Below are 18,535 nucleotides of genomic sequence, written 5' to 3'. Positions count from 1 at the left end.
GCATATGGCCAGCCAGGTTGTTTATTGTTCTGCTTGTTTTTTTGTTGTTTTTTTGTTGTTTTCTGGGGGGGGGGGGTTGTGCGCCCTATAGTCAGCAGCCACCATGTCCACCTTGAGCAGCTGCTGACAGCCCTGGATGTCCACTTAATGACTCTAATCACCCAATTAGTCACCTGGGCAGACAGAAACACCACAGAGCCAGGTTGGGTTCAATCCACTTGCTAGTCAATCAATTCAGGATAAAGAATTTCTTCAGGATTTAAATTTTGAAAACCTGTTGCTACAGAGAAGTAATCTTACCTAACCAACTGAGAAATAATTGAAAATGAATACTATATCATAAGGAAATAAATTGCTGGTAGTGTTGATTGTTCCTTGGCTTTCCCTGGAGCAAATATTAAAAGTGGATTTCAGTGTACAACTGAGTTTGTTTTGTTTCATTGCGAAATCAAGCCCTCCGTGTCTAAAAATACAGGTACTCCCGATCTTTAGTGTGTGTGTGTGTGTGTGGTGTGTGTGTGTGTGTGTGTGTGTGTGTGTGTGTCGAGAGGGAAAAACAAAGGCTACAGCTCTGTGCCCGACAAATGCAATTAAACTGGCTTTTAACATCTCACCCATTATAACTGCTGTTGTAAATGAAGTAGAGGTTATATTTTTTTTGTTGTCCTCTGGTAGACCTTTTTTTAAATTTAATGTGAATTAGAATTTAATTTAGTGGATCCACATAAATAATTTAAAACGGGTGATGATAGTGCGATCTGAAAAGGAAATCGTGATTAGTATTGTGCTGTGGTGTATTGGCCTGGGTGTAGTGGGGCCGGTTACAGCCTGCCCTCCTTATGCTACCTGTCTCTCTGACTGTCCTGTGGCTTCGCACTCAGTCTGGGTCCAGGTCCAATGTTGCCAAAATCAATAGAGAGGGCCACCCAAACGCAAGGTAATTATGAGAGCCTGTGGGGTTCTGGGAATGCTGACAGCGCTGTTGTTGGCCTTCTGTTGAAGAAGAGTTTCCTTTCCTACTGTTCCAGATTCTCAGAGTAAAAGGGGAACGAGGGCCACAGCCAAGTCCCACAGCCCCAAGCCTGATCAGAGCTACTTAGACATATTTATTCCCTTTTTCAGTGTCACCTTACACCTCCTTCTCTCTTACTTTTCCTCCCTTTCTTAAACCTCTCTCTCTCTTACTAAGGCACCGATTGTTTTGGAGTGTCTAACACTATTAGCTCCCCTGCATGAGTCTCTCATGACACTCGAACGCACAGTTACACCTACAGTTTCTTTGGGCCCCACCATAATGGAAAAGTTTACTTTGTTGCATTTTTGTATTTGGTTTGTTAGCACTGCCCCATTACAATCAAACCAGAACTTGTAAGCAGAAGTCACATGGACTTACAAGAAGCTTGTTTATTGGAAAGGGTTTTGGTAACCTGTCATCCCGCCAGTTTAGAGATTTTTGTGGCGGGGGAGCGGGGCAAGTCAAAACAAATTTGATTCCAGTCCCTCTAGGCTAACTGTTAGCTAACCATAATTGATTACCTCCTCTGGTGGTTATACCATTTAAAGGAATAGTCCACCCAAAAATGAAATTTTTGTCATTATCTACTCACCCTCATGTCAGTCGAAACACAGATGAAGTTGTATATCCACATGCTCAAAAGACCTACATTTACACCAGTATTTAGCGCAAGTCTTCACTAAAACCGTTGTTTTTGAATGCGTTCACACTCTGATGTGACCATGCAATCTTTCCCCATTTCTGTGTTTACACTCCTATGCAGAGGTAAATGCACACTCTCGACCAGCATCGCTTCCCTTGCCTAGGCCGATGTCCCCCATATGCGTTGTTGATCCAGTTTTTAGACGTGCGTGTGTTGGCACTGACACAGAGCCATTTTATTCAGTGTTTCTGTGTCCACCGTACGTGGACACGGTGCGGGAACCAGATGGGAACCATTCTTTTTCCCCTTCTGGTCTATTTTTTCCGGACCCACCCTGATCTGTGAAGCGTAGAAATATACAATTTATCCAGCTCCTCGAGTGGTAGCATGAGCAAATCCCATTCTGTGCAGCAAAGGCTCTCATCTTATGTTGGCGTTGCCTGAGATATCTCACAATTACACCACCAGATTCCCAACGCTCTCTCCCGCTTCTGGCTGAGGGTCAGGCTGAGCTTCTGTTGCTGCTGCTTCGTCCATCTGTCTGAGTTCATCGTCCGTATATGTTCAGGTTCAAATAAATAAGGTTGGGCAAGGAATTGTCCTCTATCGATCAGACCTTTTTCTTTATTTGTTTGAAAGTCAGGTAGCGGTTAGCGTTTTAAGTCACTTGGAACAGAGTAGATCTCTGTGTAGGAGTGTAAACACGGAAATAGGGAAGATTCACCTTTTCATGTCCATCAGAGCATGAACACGCACATGTGGGCACATGCAAGTGTGAACGCTTTAGAAAAACAATAATGAAGACTTGATTATTATTGCTAAATAATGGTTCACAGTGATGACTTGCGCTAAATACTCATGTAGCTATTGGTCTTTTGGACTCAAAATTGCTAGTGTAATTGCTTGGCTGCAGAGCATTTGATTATGCAGCATACGCAGTTTGAATTCATTTTATGATCATTTTTTGCCCTTTTTGAAACTAAAGAACCAGGACCCAGCCACTTCTGTTGTTTTGGAGAAGTTTGACAATGAGCTACACTGACTGACTTGCTATGTGCAAGCTTCACCCTTCTTTCAACTGACATGTCATGTCAGTCATATCAATCATCTTGCACTGCATTCATGTTGTCCTTGTACCGTGGGTGTCAGTATGTACTGCGAAACTAAGTTGTCAACATGTCTCTGAACCAAAGTCACTAAGATAAATTCCTTGGCGATTAAAATGATCCTGATTCTTTGAGTGTCATCTGCAGTAAGAAGATGTGTAAATGTAAAATTTAGTCAGGCTGCCTCGGGAGAGGACTGCACAGAGATTGGGGAGCCGGCAGTCACAGAGAGAGGCGAGGGACTGAGAGAGAGGGATGAAACTAATGAAATGAGAAATGAAAAAGTCTCAGCATGACCCACATACAATTGCTCTTGTAATTGCACACCATCTGATTAGCATGAGAATTCTATAGTGGATTCTCACAAACTCGAAAAAAAAAAAAAAATACTGCAGATTTATTGAGTCCAGCTCCACCCATGACCTGGTTCGACTCCCATTTTGTTGTGCCTCTGTGTTAGCAAAGATCCCCTTTCATCTCCAGCTCCACCCCACTGTCAGCTCAGAAGCCCTAAACGGGCAGAAAGGTGTTGATTGCACTCACCCTGCATGCTTCATGCTCTATCTCCGCCTGTTTGAGCATGGCCTCTGTCTCACTCAGGTGGTTCCAACCCTCCCTGAGGTAACTCTATCTTCCTTGGGTGAGCAGGGAAACCATGTAGGATATTCAGTGTAACCCAGAACCTCCTGAACAGTAAAGGAAAAAAGAAAACAGGATTTGTGGGTTCCTTTCATTGTGGCAAGTATGACTGTGTGTGTGTGTGTGTGTGTGTGTGTGTGTGTGTGTGTGTGTAAGAGGCAGTGTATTCAAAACAAAGAGCTTAAGCTAGCTCTGAGCTACCTGAAACATTATACTTACACGAGGGTGTGGACGAGCCAACAGGCCGCCAAAAGGCTTGGCTCACATCCACCAATGGGCTTTTTTCGGGGCCTGCGGTCTAGCCTATCAATTGGCACTGCTACCACCAGCTTGATAGTCCTGGTACAGTCAGGACTACACCAGCAAGTAGCTAAATCTGCAGCCAGAGGTAATGCTTCAGGGCAGGGGGACAGGAGGAGGAAGGATGGGCTTGAGATCCAGGAGCTTCTCTGTCACCCTTCTCCGGAAGGTGGAGCACATCTGGTAAGATGATGACATGGGTCAAATAGTGTTTACAAATCGTTCTTAGCATTTGTTTTTACCTGCTTGGATTATCAAATGTGTGAAATTGTCAAACATGACAATGCAATTGTCATGCAATTGTGCAATTGAGTGCTAGAAGTTAGTAACAGCAAATAATTTGAAAGTCAATTCAGGACATTTTTGCAACTTACGTGACTCTTTTCTAAACTGTTTTGAATCTGAATACATAAACTCCTGTTCTGGACTTAAGAGTAGGCCCACCTATGAGCCATTCCCACTGATATTTTAATGTCTTTTTTTTTTTTTTAGCTTTATTTAACCAGGGGCTAGTTGCATAAAGATAGACCTAGTCTTAGACTTAAATGTGACCTTAAGTCAGATTTGCTATAGACACCTATATTTACCTCTTCATAACTTCTTGATTGTTGTAGATCTCTAACAGGTTGTTTCTGTCTCTAAAGACTCTCTCTTCTTCTTTGCCATCTTGTATGAAACAGCAACCTGAGAATCTAAGACCAGTCTAAGGCTTAGGCTAGTCTTAAACTAGCTTTATGCAACTGCCACAGGAAAAAGCCTTGTTGAGATTAAAAATCTATTTTTCAAGTGTGTCCTGGCCAAGACAGGCAGCAGTACAGTTAGCATGTTACAGACAGACAAGATAAAAGAAAAGGTACAAATCACAAGAGTGAATATAACGATCACACTCTGAAGCAACAATAACTGTAGCTAAAAATAGGCAAGTCAACATCGAGTCCAGGAGCACACAGGGGCAAATAGATTAGCTAATGAAAACATCGACAGCCTGAATGTGTCTGCCTCCAGTTCAACATACGTAGCTTTAAAAGCACCCAGTGAATCCAGCTCCCAGAGATTTAAATCATGTAATATATAGATAGATATGCTAACTTTGACTTATTTTGGATGGTAGAAGTAGGTTTGAAGAAGAAGGTTTGGTGATGAGAACAGAAAGTTGGCTTTGTCACTGAGGTGAACAGGCGCACTGCAGCATTAATCTGCTTCAGACTGGACTGAGATCCAGTGAATGCCTTCTGTGGAAGACTGTAATTTGTTGTGATTGTGCATGTAGTGACTAGTGATGTCTTTTACTGCGTTATGCTTATGGGTTGAGCCTCCCCCCCCAAACGGGAAAATGTGACGACTACGTAATACATAGGACAACATTGACCTATGCTTATTCCTCTGTGAGCGAGTGATTTTCTCCATCATACCTGAGTGTGCTACAGAATCTGCAGCATTTAAAAGCTTTTCAGATAACTGCCTGCCACTAATGTGTCAAATGGAGTATAGGATGAATGGGCTAATTTGTGCAGAAGGGGTTTTATGATGTTAGAACAGGCTGTCAGACAGAGGCAGATAATAGGACTGAATGATTTGATGTCGCCTTTTGAGATGTCCCTTTTTTGAAAACTTGGCCTTCGATCCTGTCCTCCATCCAGACAGAGCGCTCTGTCCTATTGTATGAACAACATTTCCTATTAGCAAGCACACTCAGTGAGGCGAATGCTAAGCAAAGCAACGCCCAACAGCTTGGATGGACAGCTCTCTGTTATAGACAGATTAAGAGAAAAGCGAGGAGGGAGATAGAAAGAGAACAAAAGAGAGAGATTGGGAGCAAGAGAGGGAGTGAGCGTTTGTGCTTACCTCAGAGTAAAAAAACAGTCAGGAAAAATGCATGCATGTATTTGAGGAGGGGAAAGAGAGGGAGGGAAGAAAAGAGGGAGGGCGGGAGAGAGGGAGAGGGAGGAAGGAAGGAGGGAGGGCTCCTCTCAGCATCATCTGACAGGAGAGAGGCTGAGCTCCGACAGCAGGTGTTGGAGGATAGAGAGACTGAGTCAGACATACGGAGGGAGCGATACACAGAGGAGCACCAAGTTGTTGAGGAGGAAAACATTTAGCGGCAAGTGAGGCGGCGCTACGGAGACAGGTAAGCAAGGATAGGGATGAAGGAGTGCGTTGAGCTGGTTAGAAGAAACTGTGAAACTGAGATGTGTAGATTGAGAAAGAGGCAGCCAAAGTGAATACGAGAGTGAAAGATAAAAGAGGGAGAGAGACGGACAGAGAAGAGTCTTCGCTCGTTGTGAAGTTGATCTGCGCTGATTTCTTCATCCTATGCCATACTGGACCCTGACCCTTCTCTCTCTCTCTCTCTCTCTCTCTCTCTCTCTCTCTCTCTCTCTCTCTCTCTCTTTCTCTCTCATACATACAGGAACCGGCTGACTGTCATCTAGAGTAAATGACTCTGCTTTCATTGTGCATTAGCTGCTGCACTTGATTAGATTAGTTGCTCTCTACTAAGTGGACTTGCAAAGCTTAGGGGTTTATGTGTGCTTGTCTCTCTCAGTGTGTGTCTGTCTTTGCGCGTGTGTGTGTGTGTGTGTGTGTGTGTGTGTGTGTGTGTGTAAGAGAGCTTGTGTTTGCCTATGTGGTGTTGGTAACAGGAACAGTGCAGCCAAGCAAGATATCACTCTTAAAGCAAGAATCTGAATATTATTTTCATTCAATATTTATGAACCTTAGGGACTCCTTCCCAAAGCAAGAAACCAGAGCACCGAGGCTTTAATCTGTATGTCACTGAGAGGCAAAACCTGGAGCTGCTCGACTGGCAATGAAATGGAAAATGACTTTCTGGTCTCATAGAATGCTTTGAGCTTTCTACATCCAATTGAGCTTCATTACATTGTTGTGCTAACAATTATGAAGCAGAAAATGTGCCGGTATCTCTGGAAAATCACCTTTTGTACTTTGACTGTATCTACAAATCCAGTGTCCAATTCACTGTCAGTGGAGCAACTGTTGGCTTTCTTGTTTCCAGCTTTGTAGCAGCCTGATGATATTGATATCCTTATTCTTCTCATTATCAAAACACAGTTACAAATCGCTTTACAAACAATAAAATCAATGTGAGCAAAGCAAGAAAAATAAAAGTAGAACATAAAAAGTCATTTCTGCAGATCATTCTAGGAGCCCTGATGGCAAAGGACCAATCAGCACTTGTTTTCAATCCAGACGTGGCCGAGGACCTCCGGCTGCGATCGACGAGACGTGTTCATGTTGACAGAGCCAGACCAGTCCATCCAAAATCTAAAGAATGACCTCAACATAACTGGAATTATAATTGATATTATTGATCAGTGATTAGCACTGCATAGTTAGTCATTCACTGATGCAGGTAATCAGCGTGCTGGAACAGTGGTTTGTTGTTTGCTTGTTGTTTGTTTGTTTGTTTGTTTGTTTGTTGTCTGATAGGAGCTTCTGTCAAGCCAGCCTGAAAATGCCTGCCATCTGATTTGGATTTGCATTGGAAATACCATTGGGATATCAAGCCCTGTTTCACTGAGACAATACCCCCTCTGCAAATTATGCAATTGTGCAATTTATGTTATCAGACTATAATAATTACAGAAACAACCACTGTTTTACTGTCATTAGCCTTGGTTCTACAAGGCCAAGCAGAGTTAGCTATGGCTTGATGATTATTTATGGCTCTCTATTTCCCATCAAAAAAACATTTGTGATTTTATTTTGCATCTTGTTGCATAAAGATGATTGGCCATAGTTACAAACCCACAAACAGTGCTTTCAATCCAAGTTTTAAATAGGCTGAGTTGCCCCAGGCCATGCAAAGTCCCATTGCTGAGGAGAACTTGTCTATTAAAGCTCATTTGGTCAGCTTTAGTGGACAAGGTTACTCTACTGTTAATAGGCAAGTTTACTCTACCGTTAATAGACAAGGTTTCCTAGCAGCACTAGATCTGATGATATTTGACTCTTCCTGCAATGCCCGTGGCTATCTTTTGGTTGCCAAAGAAATCTTTTAATCTGTTTGGCCAGCACACACGCAATAGCCACTTTCACACCGTACATAGCCCAAGGCTAACAGTATTTACCAAGGACCTTTGTAGACCTTTGCATCAGACTGCCACATGACCCTCACTGTGATTATTTATGTGTCATCCTACACTTTTTGTTTCCTTATTTGGTTTAATCATTTATTTTTGGTAGCCCTATGTCAATTTGGTTCTTAGACCCTGGGATGAATATTATGCTGATGCATATTAGTAGGCTGCCCCTGAATTTAGGCTGGCTGGGTTTTGCAGGGCTAACAATAAAATGTGAGAAATTATCTGTAGACTAACTTGTGTACCACATAAGGCTGCAAGGCTGGGGCTGGTAGTGTAGTCGAAAGTAGATGCAGGTATACACTGTAATCACCACCTTCTCTGGATGTAAGGGTATACCCACCTATGAACCATTACCATTGACTTGTTTTGGATGGTAGATCACAGCATACCCACCTCCTAAAATGCAACTACATTTTTGCTAGAGCTATGGCAAAGCGTGGGCTAAGAATAATCAGTAATGACTAAGCACTAATCATCACATAATTCTACAAACAAATGTCAAGAACAGTGCCAGTTGATAAGACCTCCCTCACTGGTATCACCAACTGGCACTTTTCTCGATGATTGTTTGTATGGTATATAACATGATTTGTCATTTGTTTTTTAAACCCTGTGAGCAAACCAAGTATATCTTATGGAACATTAAAAATTTATTTAGTTATAGTCTGCAGTACAGAAGTGATAATATAAGAGATACATATTTTATTGGACTCACTTTATCAGACTCATTTTGATCCTCTCCACTCTCCTGTCTCTGACTGCAGCATAGACCCATCCTGCTCAAATTTATGTTTTATATTCTGTTTGCGGAGCATTCACCGCTGCCCAGCTCATTTATATTTGCAGGTGCAGCACATCCCCAGCCATGATTGGACTAGAGCAAGTTGGAATTCTTATCAGAGCTCTGTCATGACCCAGCGCTCTGTGGAGGCAGCTGCTGGCTACACACAGATTAATTGAAGGGTTTAATTCCAGAATGCTTTGTATCCATTTTGGTAAACTTTTGCTGCCTGAAATTCATCACGCAATATTCAAAAACTAGATGATTCTGTCCAGAAAAAAACATGGCTATTTAGTAAGCCAAGGTCTGATATCAATATATCAAGGTTTCGGGAGATTGGCCAATTGGCCATCTTGCCTATTAAATGATGAGTTGGGCATAGACATAGTCGCCAAAATCATCCATGTATCCCCAGTAGATCATTTGCTCCAGCACTCCATGCTAACACTTTAGCATACGCTATATTGAGAGACTGTAGGCACTGCTATGTGTAGCATTTTAACACCCATTAATCGTTACCATGATCATTTGGAGACATTAGTATAATTGCCGTAAACAAACAAGATCATTGGCGAGGTGATTGGCAGCATCTACAAGGCTCTATTCTCTTAAGATTTTATGGGAAATCTGCTGGATTGCTTTAAGGCACAAAACAGGAACTGGTTATACTTTTACACAACTTTATTCCAGTTCCACTATTCCAACTGCATAGTTTAAACTTCACATTAGTTTACCTTAGTGGAATGCATGCGCTGTTATCAGTTCTTTTCATTCTTCTTGCTCTTCAAAACAAACATGTTGAGCGACGCCAGGGAGGAGAGTGGACAGGTAGGAACATCCTGTTTGCAACAGGGGTTTAAATGTGGTCTTAATTTTGTGAATGACAAAATGTTACACAGAGCCCCTTTTAAGGAATGAAGAATAGAATGTTTTCTCATTGATAGATGTATTTTTGAAATAATATAACAGGGTTTGTGGCAGGGTTCAATGGGCCAAAGATCATGAAACTCACACACTGAGCATGTACACTTTGGAATTAGTTATGCAGTTTTTCTGCAGTTGCAACTGTTTGCAACTGTGGGCCTGCAGAATGCATATTATCCCACAGATGCATACATTGTAGCTGCTGAACTGAGAGACAGAAAAGCCATATCACTGTAACCTCAGGCAAAACCATCAGCCCAGATCATACATCCATGCTTTCTTCATGCCCTCTGCATGCTAATAATTTATCTGTCGCACCATTGCACCTCAGTGCCTTTGCAACAGACGATGGACTGTCACAGTATGTGTCCTCAGTCTGTCACTGTATGGATTTTTCTTTAGGCCACGATCATTGCAACAACTGAAAGAGTTACTGTGGTGCATTCAGTATTCTTTTAGACTATAAACTACTAGATGTATATATATTTCTCTTTGACTAGTGTCACAGACATAGACCCATATCATATCTTCATGTCATGTCATGTCAGGTTGTTGGTGCCACAGAAGGTGGTATTTGATAATGTATGCCTGCTGCGATAGTCCGAATATGCCAGGCTTTCAACACCATGTGAAATCTTCGCCTGAGTCGAACTCAGCATTTACACTTTCACCGGATGTATGCCTGTTATCTGGCTTGTAAATCCATGCGCTGACAGCACAAACACATACGCACACACACACACAAATAAACGTATTCATCCTCTGCGATCAGAGCCAGTAAGCATGCCATCGGCGCTCCTGGAGTGCGGGTGGCAGGCTGTCGGGCTACCTTCATCTTTTTGTCGGTTCAGTCTTCCTATATCAAGATCGATTTGTACTGTTGTTTTTTGCCCTTCAACATGGATATGGATAGGGCCACATGGGAGGCTGGGGGTTGCTATCTGCATGCTGAAAGTGATGGACTGCGTAGGTGACATGCACCTACGCAGGAGAAAAAAACAACATTAAAAAAACATGAATCAAAAAAGTGATTTTCAGTACATGCAGAGGTATAAGAAGAAAATATAACCTTTGCATTCCTATTTGATCAATAATGATAACAACGTCGCTCACATTAGAAGTATTGATCACGCTTTATTGTGCAACCTTCCAAGCCTAATTGCCCCCTTGAGCTAGTTAAACAAGAAGCCATCTCAACCTAAGCAGATATAGACAAATTTGAATGCATCATTCCTGGCTTGAAGGAGGGTTTGACATAATTTTTTTCATGTTATTCCGGCTGCATTTTATAAAGGGCATAAGAAAGTTGACACTCAAAAGGAATGTCTGTCTTGAGGAGCGGAGGATGCTGCGAAAATAAACTTTCAGCCCCAAATGGATTCCCTAACCTGTACTGCAGGTCAGCTGTCTGTTGTCAGAAAAGTGCACCACTGTTTACTCTGACACCTAGACTATCCCCAGCTGTAACGGGCAAAGCAGCCCTCAGATGGGGAGAGCTGCAATATCCGATAATGGACTGTGTTACAGAAGCAAGACCACTTGATAAATAATCTTATTTCAACCTCTCCGCCTTTAAACCGCTATCTCCTCTGCCGAAATGGCAAAATGGAGGAAGTGTGTGTGTGTGTGTGTGTGTGTGTGTGTGTGTGTGTGTGTGTGTGTCTGTGTGCCTACACCGCTCACATCACCAATTCTCACTTCACTCTCCAAAATCAGATAGTGCTATTGTTTTGGGTTTTTTTTTCCTTTTCTCCTAAGCAGTGCTTAAAAATGCCCTCTGCTGTAGGTTTGCGGACAGGATGCACGCACAGACGAGCTGCCAGTTCTAGCGGCTGACTGATGTGTGAGACAAAGTGTGAAGTAATATGATGTGACCAGAATCCCGGTCAGACTGGTAATGCTCTCCCATCAGACGGAGCAGACGGGGGGCGATCAGAGAGCTAGACGAGGGCAGCGGGTTAAGAGAGGAGATCTGAGGCTCCTGTTACTTCCTATACTGACCTCTTCCTCTGCTCAGCTCTCCCTCTCTCTAATGTTTCATCATCTCGCCTGTTTACTCACACTCATTTCTTTGCCCCTCCACTCAGCTGGTGTGAGGGCTAGCGCTGCGGGTAAGTCAGACACAAAAGACAGGAAGTCTTTGTAATACCCCTGAGCCAAGAAACATAGATTCAGGACACCGGTGTAATGATAGCGCCCTTCTCATTGTAGGGAGGGCTGAATGATCCTCTTTGATGGGATGAGTCAATTGCATTACAGTCATTTTCCTGTGCTCTTACTCCTTATACAAGAAACTCTGCTCAAGGCTAGCCATAACTCTCTCTCTCTCTCTTTCTCTGTCTCTCTCTGTCTCTCTCTCTCTCTCTCTCTCTCTCTCTCTCTCTCTCTCTCTCTCTCTCTCTCTCTCTCTCTCTCTCTCTCTCTCTCTGACTCACAGGAAACAAGATGGAAGGATTCCTCGCATCTCTGATGAAGTAGAGCCCTCGCTAGCACACTCCCACCCTCCGTTTCCTCTTCCCTCGCTTTCTAAGGTAACAAAGGGCTCCAACCTGATACCATCCTATTTCTAAATGTGGGATGCACCATATCTGTGTTGAGCCAAAGCTGATCTAAAATATCTCATCGGATATTTTCTCCCAAAGTTATATCTGATACCGAGAAGTTTAGCATGTCACAAATCAAAGCAAAGCATGATTTTCTTAATTTTTCACACATTGAAAGATATTAGATTTCTCTAATCAAGAAAAATGTAGAGGAAAATGTATTATATCTAAATGAGTTCTTCCCAGTGACCCTCATATCCTAAGTCTACATTTGTTTTTTTATTAAAAGCAATTGGTCAGTTTGGTACTCGGTATTGGCCAACACCACTTAGTTTTAACATGGGGGTTATTTGGCACTTGACCGCCATGAAATGACCAGAATATAAACTACTCACCAAGATCGGATGTATTGGCCAACACTTTTAAAGTTTAGTACATGGAATTGGTGTTGGCATTTAAAGGTGTTACCAGTCCATCTCTAATCTCATTGCATCTATTTACTTCCCACTGTTTCACTGTTTTCCTCTCTCTTCCTCGCTCATCATCCCCTTCACCTGTCTCCACCAAGTCCCATTTCCCAGTGCCCAGGTGAAAGGTGTCTCTAATGGCCCCCCTGTAGCTCTAGTTGGCAGTCTGTTGTGGTGCCAGACAGAACTGTCTCTGCCCTCTGTCACAGGCTCCCGGGACGAATATAGATCTGCAGCAGCTGTTCCTGTCCACTACATACCATAGGAGGCACATTGTTAGTATTTCTGTCACACATGCAGTGGAAATACAATTTGCACAGGGCTGAATAATGTGCAGCTATATGGGGCTGGAAAGAATACACCCCTGATGACCCCTCATCAGGGGTGTGTAGCAGGGATACACACTCATCCCAGTTCATAGAGTCTCAGTTTAGAGTCTTACATATTTGGCTGTGACCGCTGTCCACAGACTGTAAAATTGTAAGACCTAATGACTTTATGATGTTAAAAGGTATAGAGAGGGACTCGTGTAATTTCTAGTGGAAGGTAGCTTTATGCTGTGTAAACTATAGGGGGTATGTGTGCTGTATGTCCAAGTGTATGGGATGAAAAGTTTCACACAATAGGGTTGTTAAAGGTTAGAGCTTTATAGTTTTATTGCCTTAGCAATTGCCAGTGGTTGTGGTTTAAAGCTCCTTAAGTAATTCAGCCAAGTGTTTCTGAAATGAACAAAGTTGACCCAGAGGATTTAAGAAATACGGTGCCTGGATCAGAGAGATTTAGAGAATACTTAAGATACAGTACATTTTACTGGATATGGTACGCAGAGAGGTGCTGTACTGCTGTGGCGGTCTTTTGAGCAGCATATTAATATTAATATTATCACAGGGTTGTTGGCCTGTAGGTTGCAGTGTAACCATGTAGTAACAGCTACAAAGATGGTATCTGTCTCAGAGCCTCACAGTAAGGAGCTGTCGGGGCTTGGTGGCCACTTATGCATTTAAGTCAGATACCTTGCTTCAGTGTGTTTTAATATGCGATCATAGCAGATGGCCTGAACGTCTTACACTATTACCAGTTACAATTCAAAAATCTGTTTTCAAACAAAGGCAGTTGCTCATCCATACACGTACAATGTGTTTGCGTATCACAAACACTCACTTATTAGGTTTGCCTTGATGTTTTCATTAACCTGCTCACCTTGGTAGTTTGAACAATAATGGGGAGCTGATCATGGATTCAGAAGCCTTATGTTAAAAGGACACAGGTCAAGGTTTTGCCTTTTAATGCATCACGCACGCTAATGCCCAGAAAATATTCAGCAGAATGCAAATAGCATCTTATTGTATAGATTAACTCTACGCTTGTTCCATTTCCAGTAGCTCCAGTTGCTGCGGCTCTTTGTCTATATTGATTGTTTACTGCTTTGTGCTTGTGTTAAGTCAGTAAGAGAGGTGCATTCAGCAGAGAGAAAGCTCCATAGTTGCAGCTCTATAGACCTTAACCACTGTGGCAATCAACCAGCTCATCTGAGGCATTGATAGTGCAGAGGCCATCTGTCTGAGCTCCATTTGTGCTCCTCAGGCCCCAGTGGCCACAGCAAGGTCATGCGGGTCTCTGCAGCCAGACAAGATGAATGGACCCCAATGGATTTTCTCTGGCCAGAATGATAGGCTTCTGTGCCCATTGATTGACTCTCTTTGAAGTTGGGTTTTCCATTTTACTGCATTGCCTTTGAGGTTGCGGCTAACCCAGAGAGTTTAAGTGGGAGGGGGGGGTATATGGTTTGGATGCAAACCACTGGCAATTTTTCTGTGGAAATTCGAATGGAGTTTTAGTAGTGAGGAGTTAATGAAGTATTGGATGGAGTCAGAGCTTTTCAATCTGTCTTCAGCTTGGAGACTGAAGAAAAAGATCAGGACTGTCGTCGGTCGTGGATAACGATGCCCCTCGTACACATACTGTATTTTGACTCAGTCAATCATTGAATCAGTCAGTCAGACACTCACTCATGCACTCACGCTATCTCTCCTTCATAGACACACACACACACACTCACCACAGTCACTGGTAATCAACTCAGAGAAAAGAGATGTGTAGCTTCTAAGCCCTCGGGCATTGAAACATTGAAAGCACTTTCACTGCAGAGGGCTCCTTATTGTCTCTGCGAGGGCAGGAGCCTAAACCTGAGCAGCGTAACTCCCTGGTTAAAGGAAATGAAGCCTATGAGTCTGCAAGTCTCAATCCGTCAGAGAAGCCTCAGAGTGAGTCTAGGGCTGGGCAATATATCGATATTATATCGATATCATGATATGAGACTACATATCGTCTTAGATTTTGGATATCGTAATATCGTGATATGGCATAAGTGTTGTCTTTTCCTGGTTTTAAAGGCTGCATTACAGTAAAGTGATGCAATTTTCTGAACTTACCAGACTGTTCTAGCTGTTCTATTATTTGCCTTTACCCACTTAGTAATTATATCCACATTACTGATGATTATTTATCAAAAATCTCATTGTGTAAATATAAAATATAGTCATCCCTACAATATTGGAGCAATATCGATATTGAGGTATTTGGTCAAAAAGTATCGTGATATTTGATTTTGTCCATATCATATATTTATTTTGATCACAGTCTTGTTTTAATACAAGTGCTTGTGACATCTCACATGTGGCTTTGACTTACAACTGAACATTTAGCCCACTTAGAAAATAGTAGAAAACACTGAGATATATATTGTGTATCGCCATTCAGCCTAAAAATACAGAGATATGATTTTTGGTCCATATTGCCCAGCCCTAAGTGAGACCTGTGAATCCATTCACCAGACTCTCTGTTTATTACTTGTCTTGGTATTTTACAGTACATACTGTTTCATAATGTCACCACTTAGTTACCACTGAAACCAAGCAGGATCATACAACAGCAGGTTGACTTTGCTAACGGCTTGAGCTGAAGTGTTGCACTAACCTACGCAGATTCACAATCAGTATGGTTTCTAACTGAATCATAGCCGTTGCGCACAGTGTGAACCTGAATTGTTAATTAATTTCTCCCCTGAATTCTGCTGTCGTACAACAATTATACATGATCATCAGGCACGCATATGATTAGGATTCAATAATTGTTCCCAAATCCCAGGTTGGCCTTCAGCGTAAGCCAGTCTAGACCTGTGTAAACAGACAGGCAGTAATGAAATGTAACCTCATGATGAGACAGTGTTATAAAGACCAACCTAATCTGGTGCTGAACCACTTGCAGTTGCACGTTCCACTGAAAACTGTCTCTAATGAATATAAATCTATATCAAGAGTGTGTCCTATTCAAAGCATGAAACCTCTCCTCATTTTGTCTACTTCCCATTGATTCTCCTCTGGGGAAATCAGTGGGTTAGCTGATTGTGTTTAATTTTCAGCGCAAAATGTGGATCCATTAACATATGAATGCAATCTGTGCTGTGGAGAGCTTTCAGCAAGGTGTTTTTTGTATAGTTAGAAGTAGGTCAGTAGTGTTTGTTGATATCTGATAGTGGAGGTGCGTCTGATGGAGAGAGCTGCACAGACGAGGCTCTGCTTTCACAGAACAACACCTCCCTTTTCTCTCTCTCTTTCGCCTTTCATCGTATTTGCCTCCCGCTCCTATCTCTCTCTATATCGCTTCCTTTTCCTCCTCTATCTCCCGCTATCTCTTGTTCTCTCTTATGGTGCCCATGTTTAGCGATGCACCGATGAATTTGGAGGCATTGACGTTGGCTGAATCTTCCACCAGGCTGTGGCAGCTACACACGCAGAGAACTGGACTGCCTTCCCGTCTCCCATATCTCCCCTGGTGGGAGTGATAACACTTGGAGCTTTCACAGCGTTGTTTTCTTACCAAGAACACGATGCAGTGAAAGATGCCTGATGCATTCCCCTATAGTTGCGATTGCAAAGCCCGTGTTGACGTTTCCTATCCTGTCATCATGGCTACTTCATGTTATCAAGCTTTGATTGTGAAAATATCTTGGAAAGAAAAGGAGTGGAAATATCTGTTTGAGCTATGAAAATGTGAGTCTGTGATATGGTATGATAACATGCAGTTCAGTTCATAGAGAAACCACCACAGAAGAAGTAGCTCTTTGAACCTATAACAGGACTTTAGGTGTAGTTAACCCACTTCTCTTCATGTGCTATAAAATGTATGAAAATGTGCTGACCTCATGGGTGTTGTTAGAAGAATGCAGTATTCAAGTTTGTTTTTAACAACTTTCAAGGTAAAAGAAATGCTTGTGCTGACCTGTTTTTATGTTTATGGTTGTCAATTTCCTACCGTGTGTGTGTGTGTGTTTGTGTGTGTGTGTGTGTGTGTGTGTGTGTGTGTGTGTGAAAGCTGGAGGAATGAGGCTGCTGAATTTGAAGACTCTTGCTAGTCTCACTATGATATGGAAAAAAGGGGAACTATGCCGTTTTTGTGTGTATGTGTGTGTGTGTGTGCATGCAAGTGTGTGTGTGTGTGTTGTGTGAAAGAGAGGAAGAAAGAGAGAAGATAGTTGTGCAGTATACACAGGGAGGGGAGAAACATTGTTCCTCCCTTGCTGGTACTTCCCAGAGAGCAGCTGTGTGTGTGTGTGTGTGTGTGTGTGTGTGTGTGTGTGTGTGTGTTTGCGGAGAGGGGTGAAAAGAGGAAGGGAGGGAACGGATATTCTTATATTAAGGCATATGCTCTTATACCTCACACAGACGTATGGATTCTGATGGACAGCTATCAACTTTTCTGTCCCAGTTTTCTTGCCTGAGTGACAGTGAGTGTGAATTGTCATTGTCAATCTCACCCTTCTCCTCGTGGCTGACAGTGACATCAACACCCTCACTCTTGTCAGCTTGCCTGCGTCCGTGCTTGTGGAACGATGACTGAGCTTAGGATAGCTAAGAATGCCTTATTGGATGGACTGTTGCAAAGTCCCAGTACCAGTAATCCTTCTCACAAGAGGCGATGCCGCAGTGATGTGAGTAGTTTTTTGGATTTTTTTTTTTTTTTTTTTGCTGTAGATAGTTGCTTGTTCACTTTGTCAGTTAATGTTAAATATATTAATATACTTAAGCATTCTTACAGCTGTAGTACAATGAGGTTTGACAATGTGTCAACTAACCTTGTCTTCACATGTAGCTTAGAGACAGAAAGTCACAGTTTGTTGCAGTAGAACAGTAGAAATGAGCTTGCTGTGGATTGCATACATAGATAAGTGACTCTCTTTACTGTTGCCCCCAGTTCTGTTATAAACCTACTACTACTTAGCCATACGATGATCCCCATACAGACAGACTCAACTGTGTGTTTGTGTCTCAGAGGGTGCCGGATGCTTATTTGTTTATTTCGACGTGTCTTGCCAAAACAATGTTTGCGAATTCCTTAAATTAAGTACTTACATTGAGGCTGTGGAAGTTCTGCTCTGTAGCAGCACCTACACAATCCAGGAGTGCATTTCTGTCTTTGAGTGACACAACACTGATATGGTCACATTGGGATCTGAGTGATTCACTGGTGATCTGGTCAGCATAGGACGAGGCTGATGTTTGTTTTGCAGTCGGTAGCAGTAGCTCCCTGAATATCATATGGCACTGTTTATTTTCTCATGGAACAATGGACTGAGGCTGCACCTTTGGCTGTATTGGGTCAGGGCCAGGTGTGTGTGTGTGTGTGTGTCTGTCTGTGTGTGTGTGTGTCTCTGTCTGTGTGTGTGTGTGTGTGTGAGACCCGTATTCAGGTTTTTGTGCGTTTTAACATATAAGAGCACATTGTGTTTAGTGTGGGTGTGCATATGCGTACATGTGTGTATATGTGCATGCTTTAGTACGTGCATGTGTGTGTGTATGCATACATGTAGGCACGTTTATGTATTTGTGTGTGTCTGTGCCTGTGTGTGTGCGTGTGTGTGTGTGTTTTGCGTGCCCTGCAGAGCCCCCCCAGTAAATTTAAGCTGTCATGTGGAAACATCAGCTTGGCACTTCAGTCCACTTGTGTTACAT

The 18,535-nt window shown here is 42.6% G+C and overlaps 1 protein-coding gene across 2 annotated transcripts in view; it reads left to right on the top strand.

The window, feature by feature from the left end:
- The window catches only part of rap1gapb (RAP1 GTPase activating protein b), a 61,467-nt gene that overhangs the window by 19,463 nt on the left and 23,469 nt on the right, over positions 1-18,535 (top strand). The window contains exon 3 of one of the 2 annotated variants that reach the window (XM_071519117.1): positions 11,952-12,045. In XM_071519117.1, the coding sequence (XP_071375218.1) occupies positions 11,952-12,045 (94 nt within the window). Of the gene's footprint in view, positions 1-11,951; positions 12,046-17,439; positions 17,515-18,535 lie in introns of those variants that run through there. The other variant, XM_071519118.1, reaches the window with a different exon arrangement.

Source organism: Centroberyx affinis, unplaced genomic scaffold (genome assembly GCF_046629955.1).
Source record: "Centroberyx affinis isolate AG114_WGS23_722 - 3 ecotype Tasmania unplaced genomic scaffold, CSIRO-AGI_Caff_v1 ptg000659l_1, whole genome shotgun sequence".
Taxonomy (NCBI): Eukaryota; Metazoa; Chordata; class Actinopteri; order Beryciformes; family Berycidae; genus Centroberyx; species Centroberyx affinis.
Note: the sequence above shows the minus strand (reverse complement) of the source record. Positions and strands in the feature narration are given on the sequence as shown.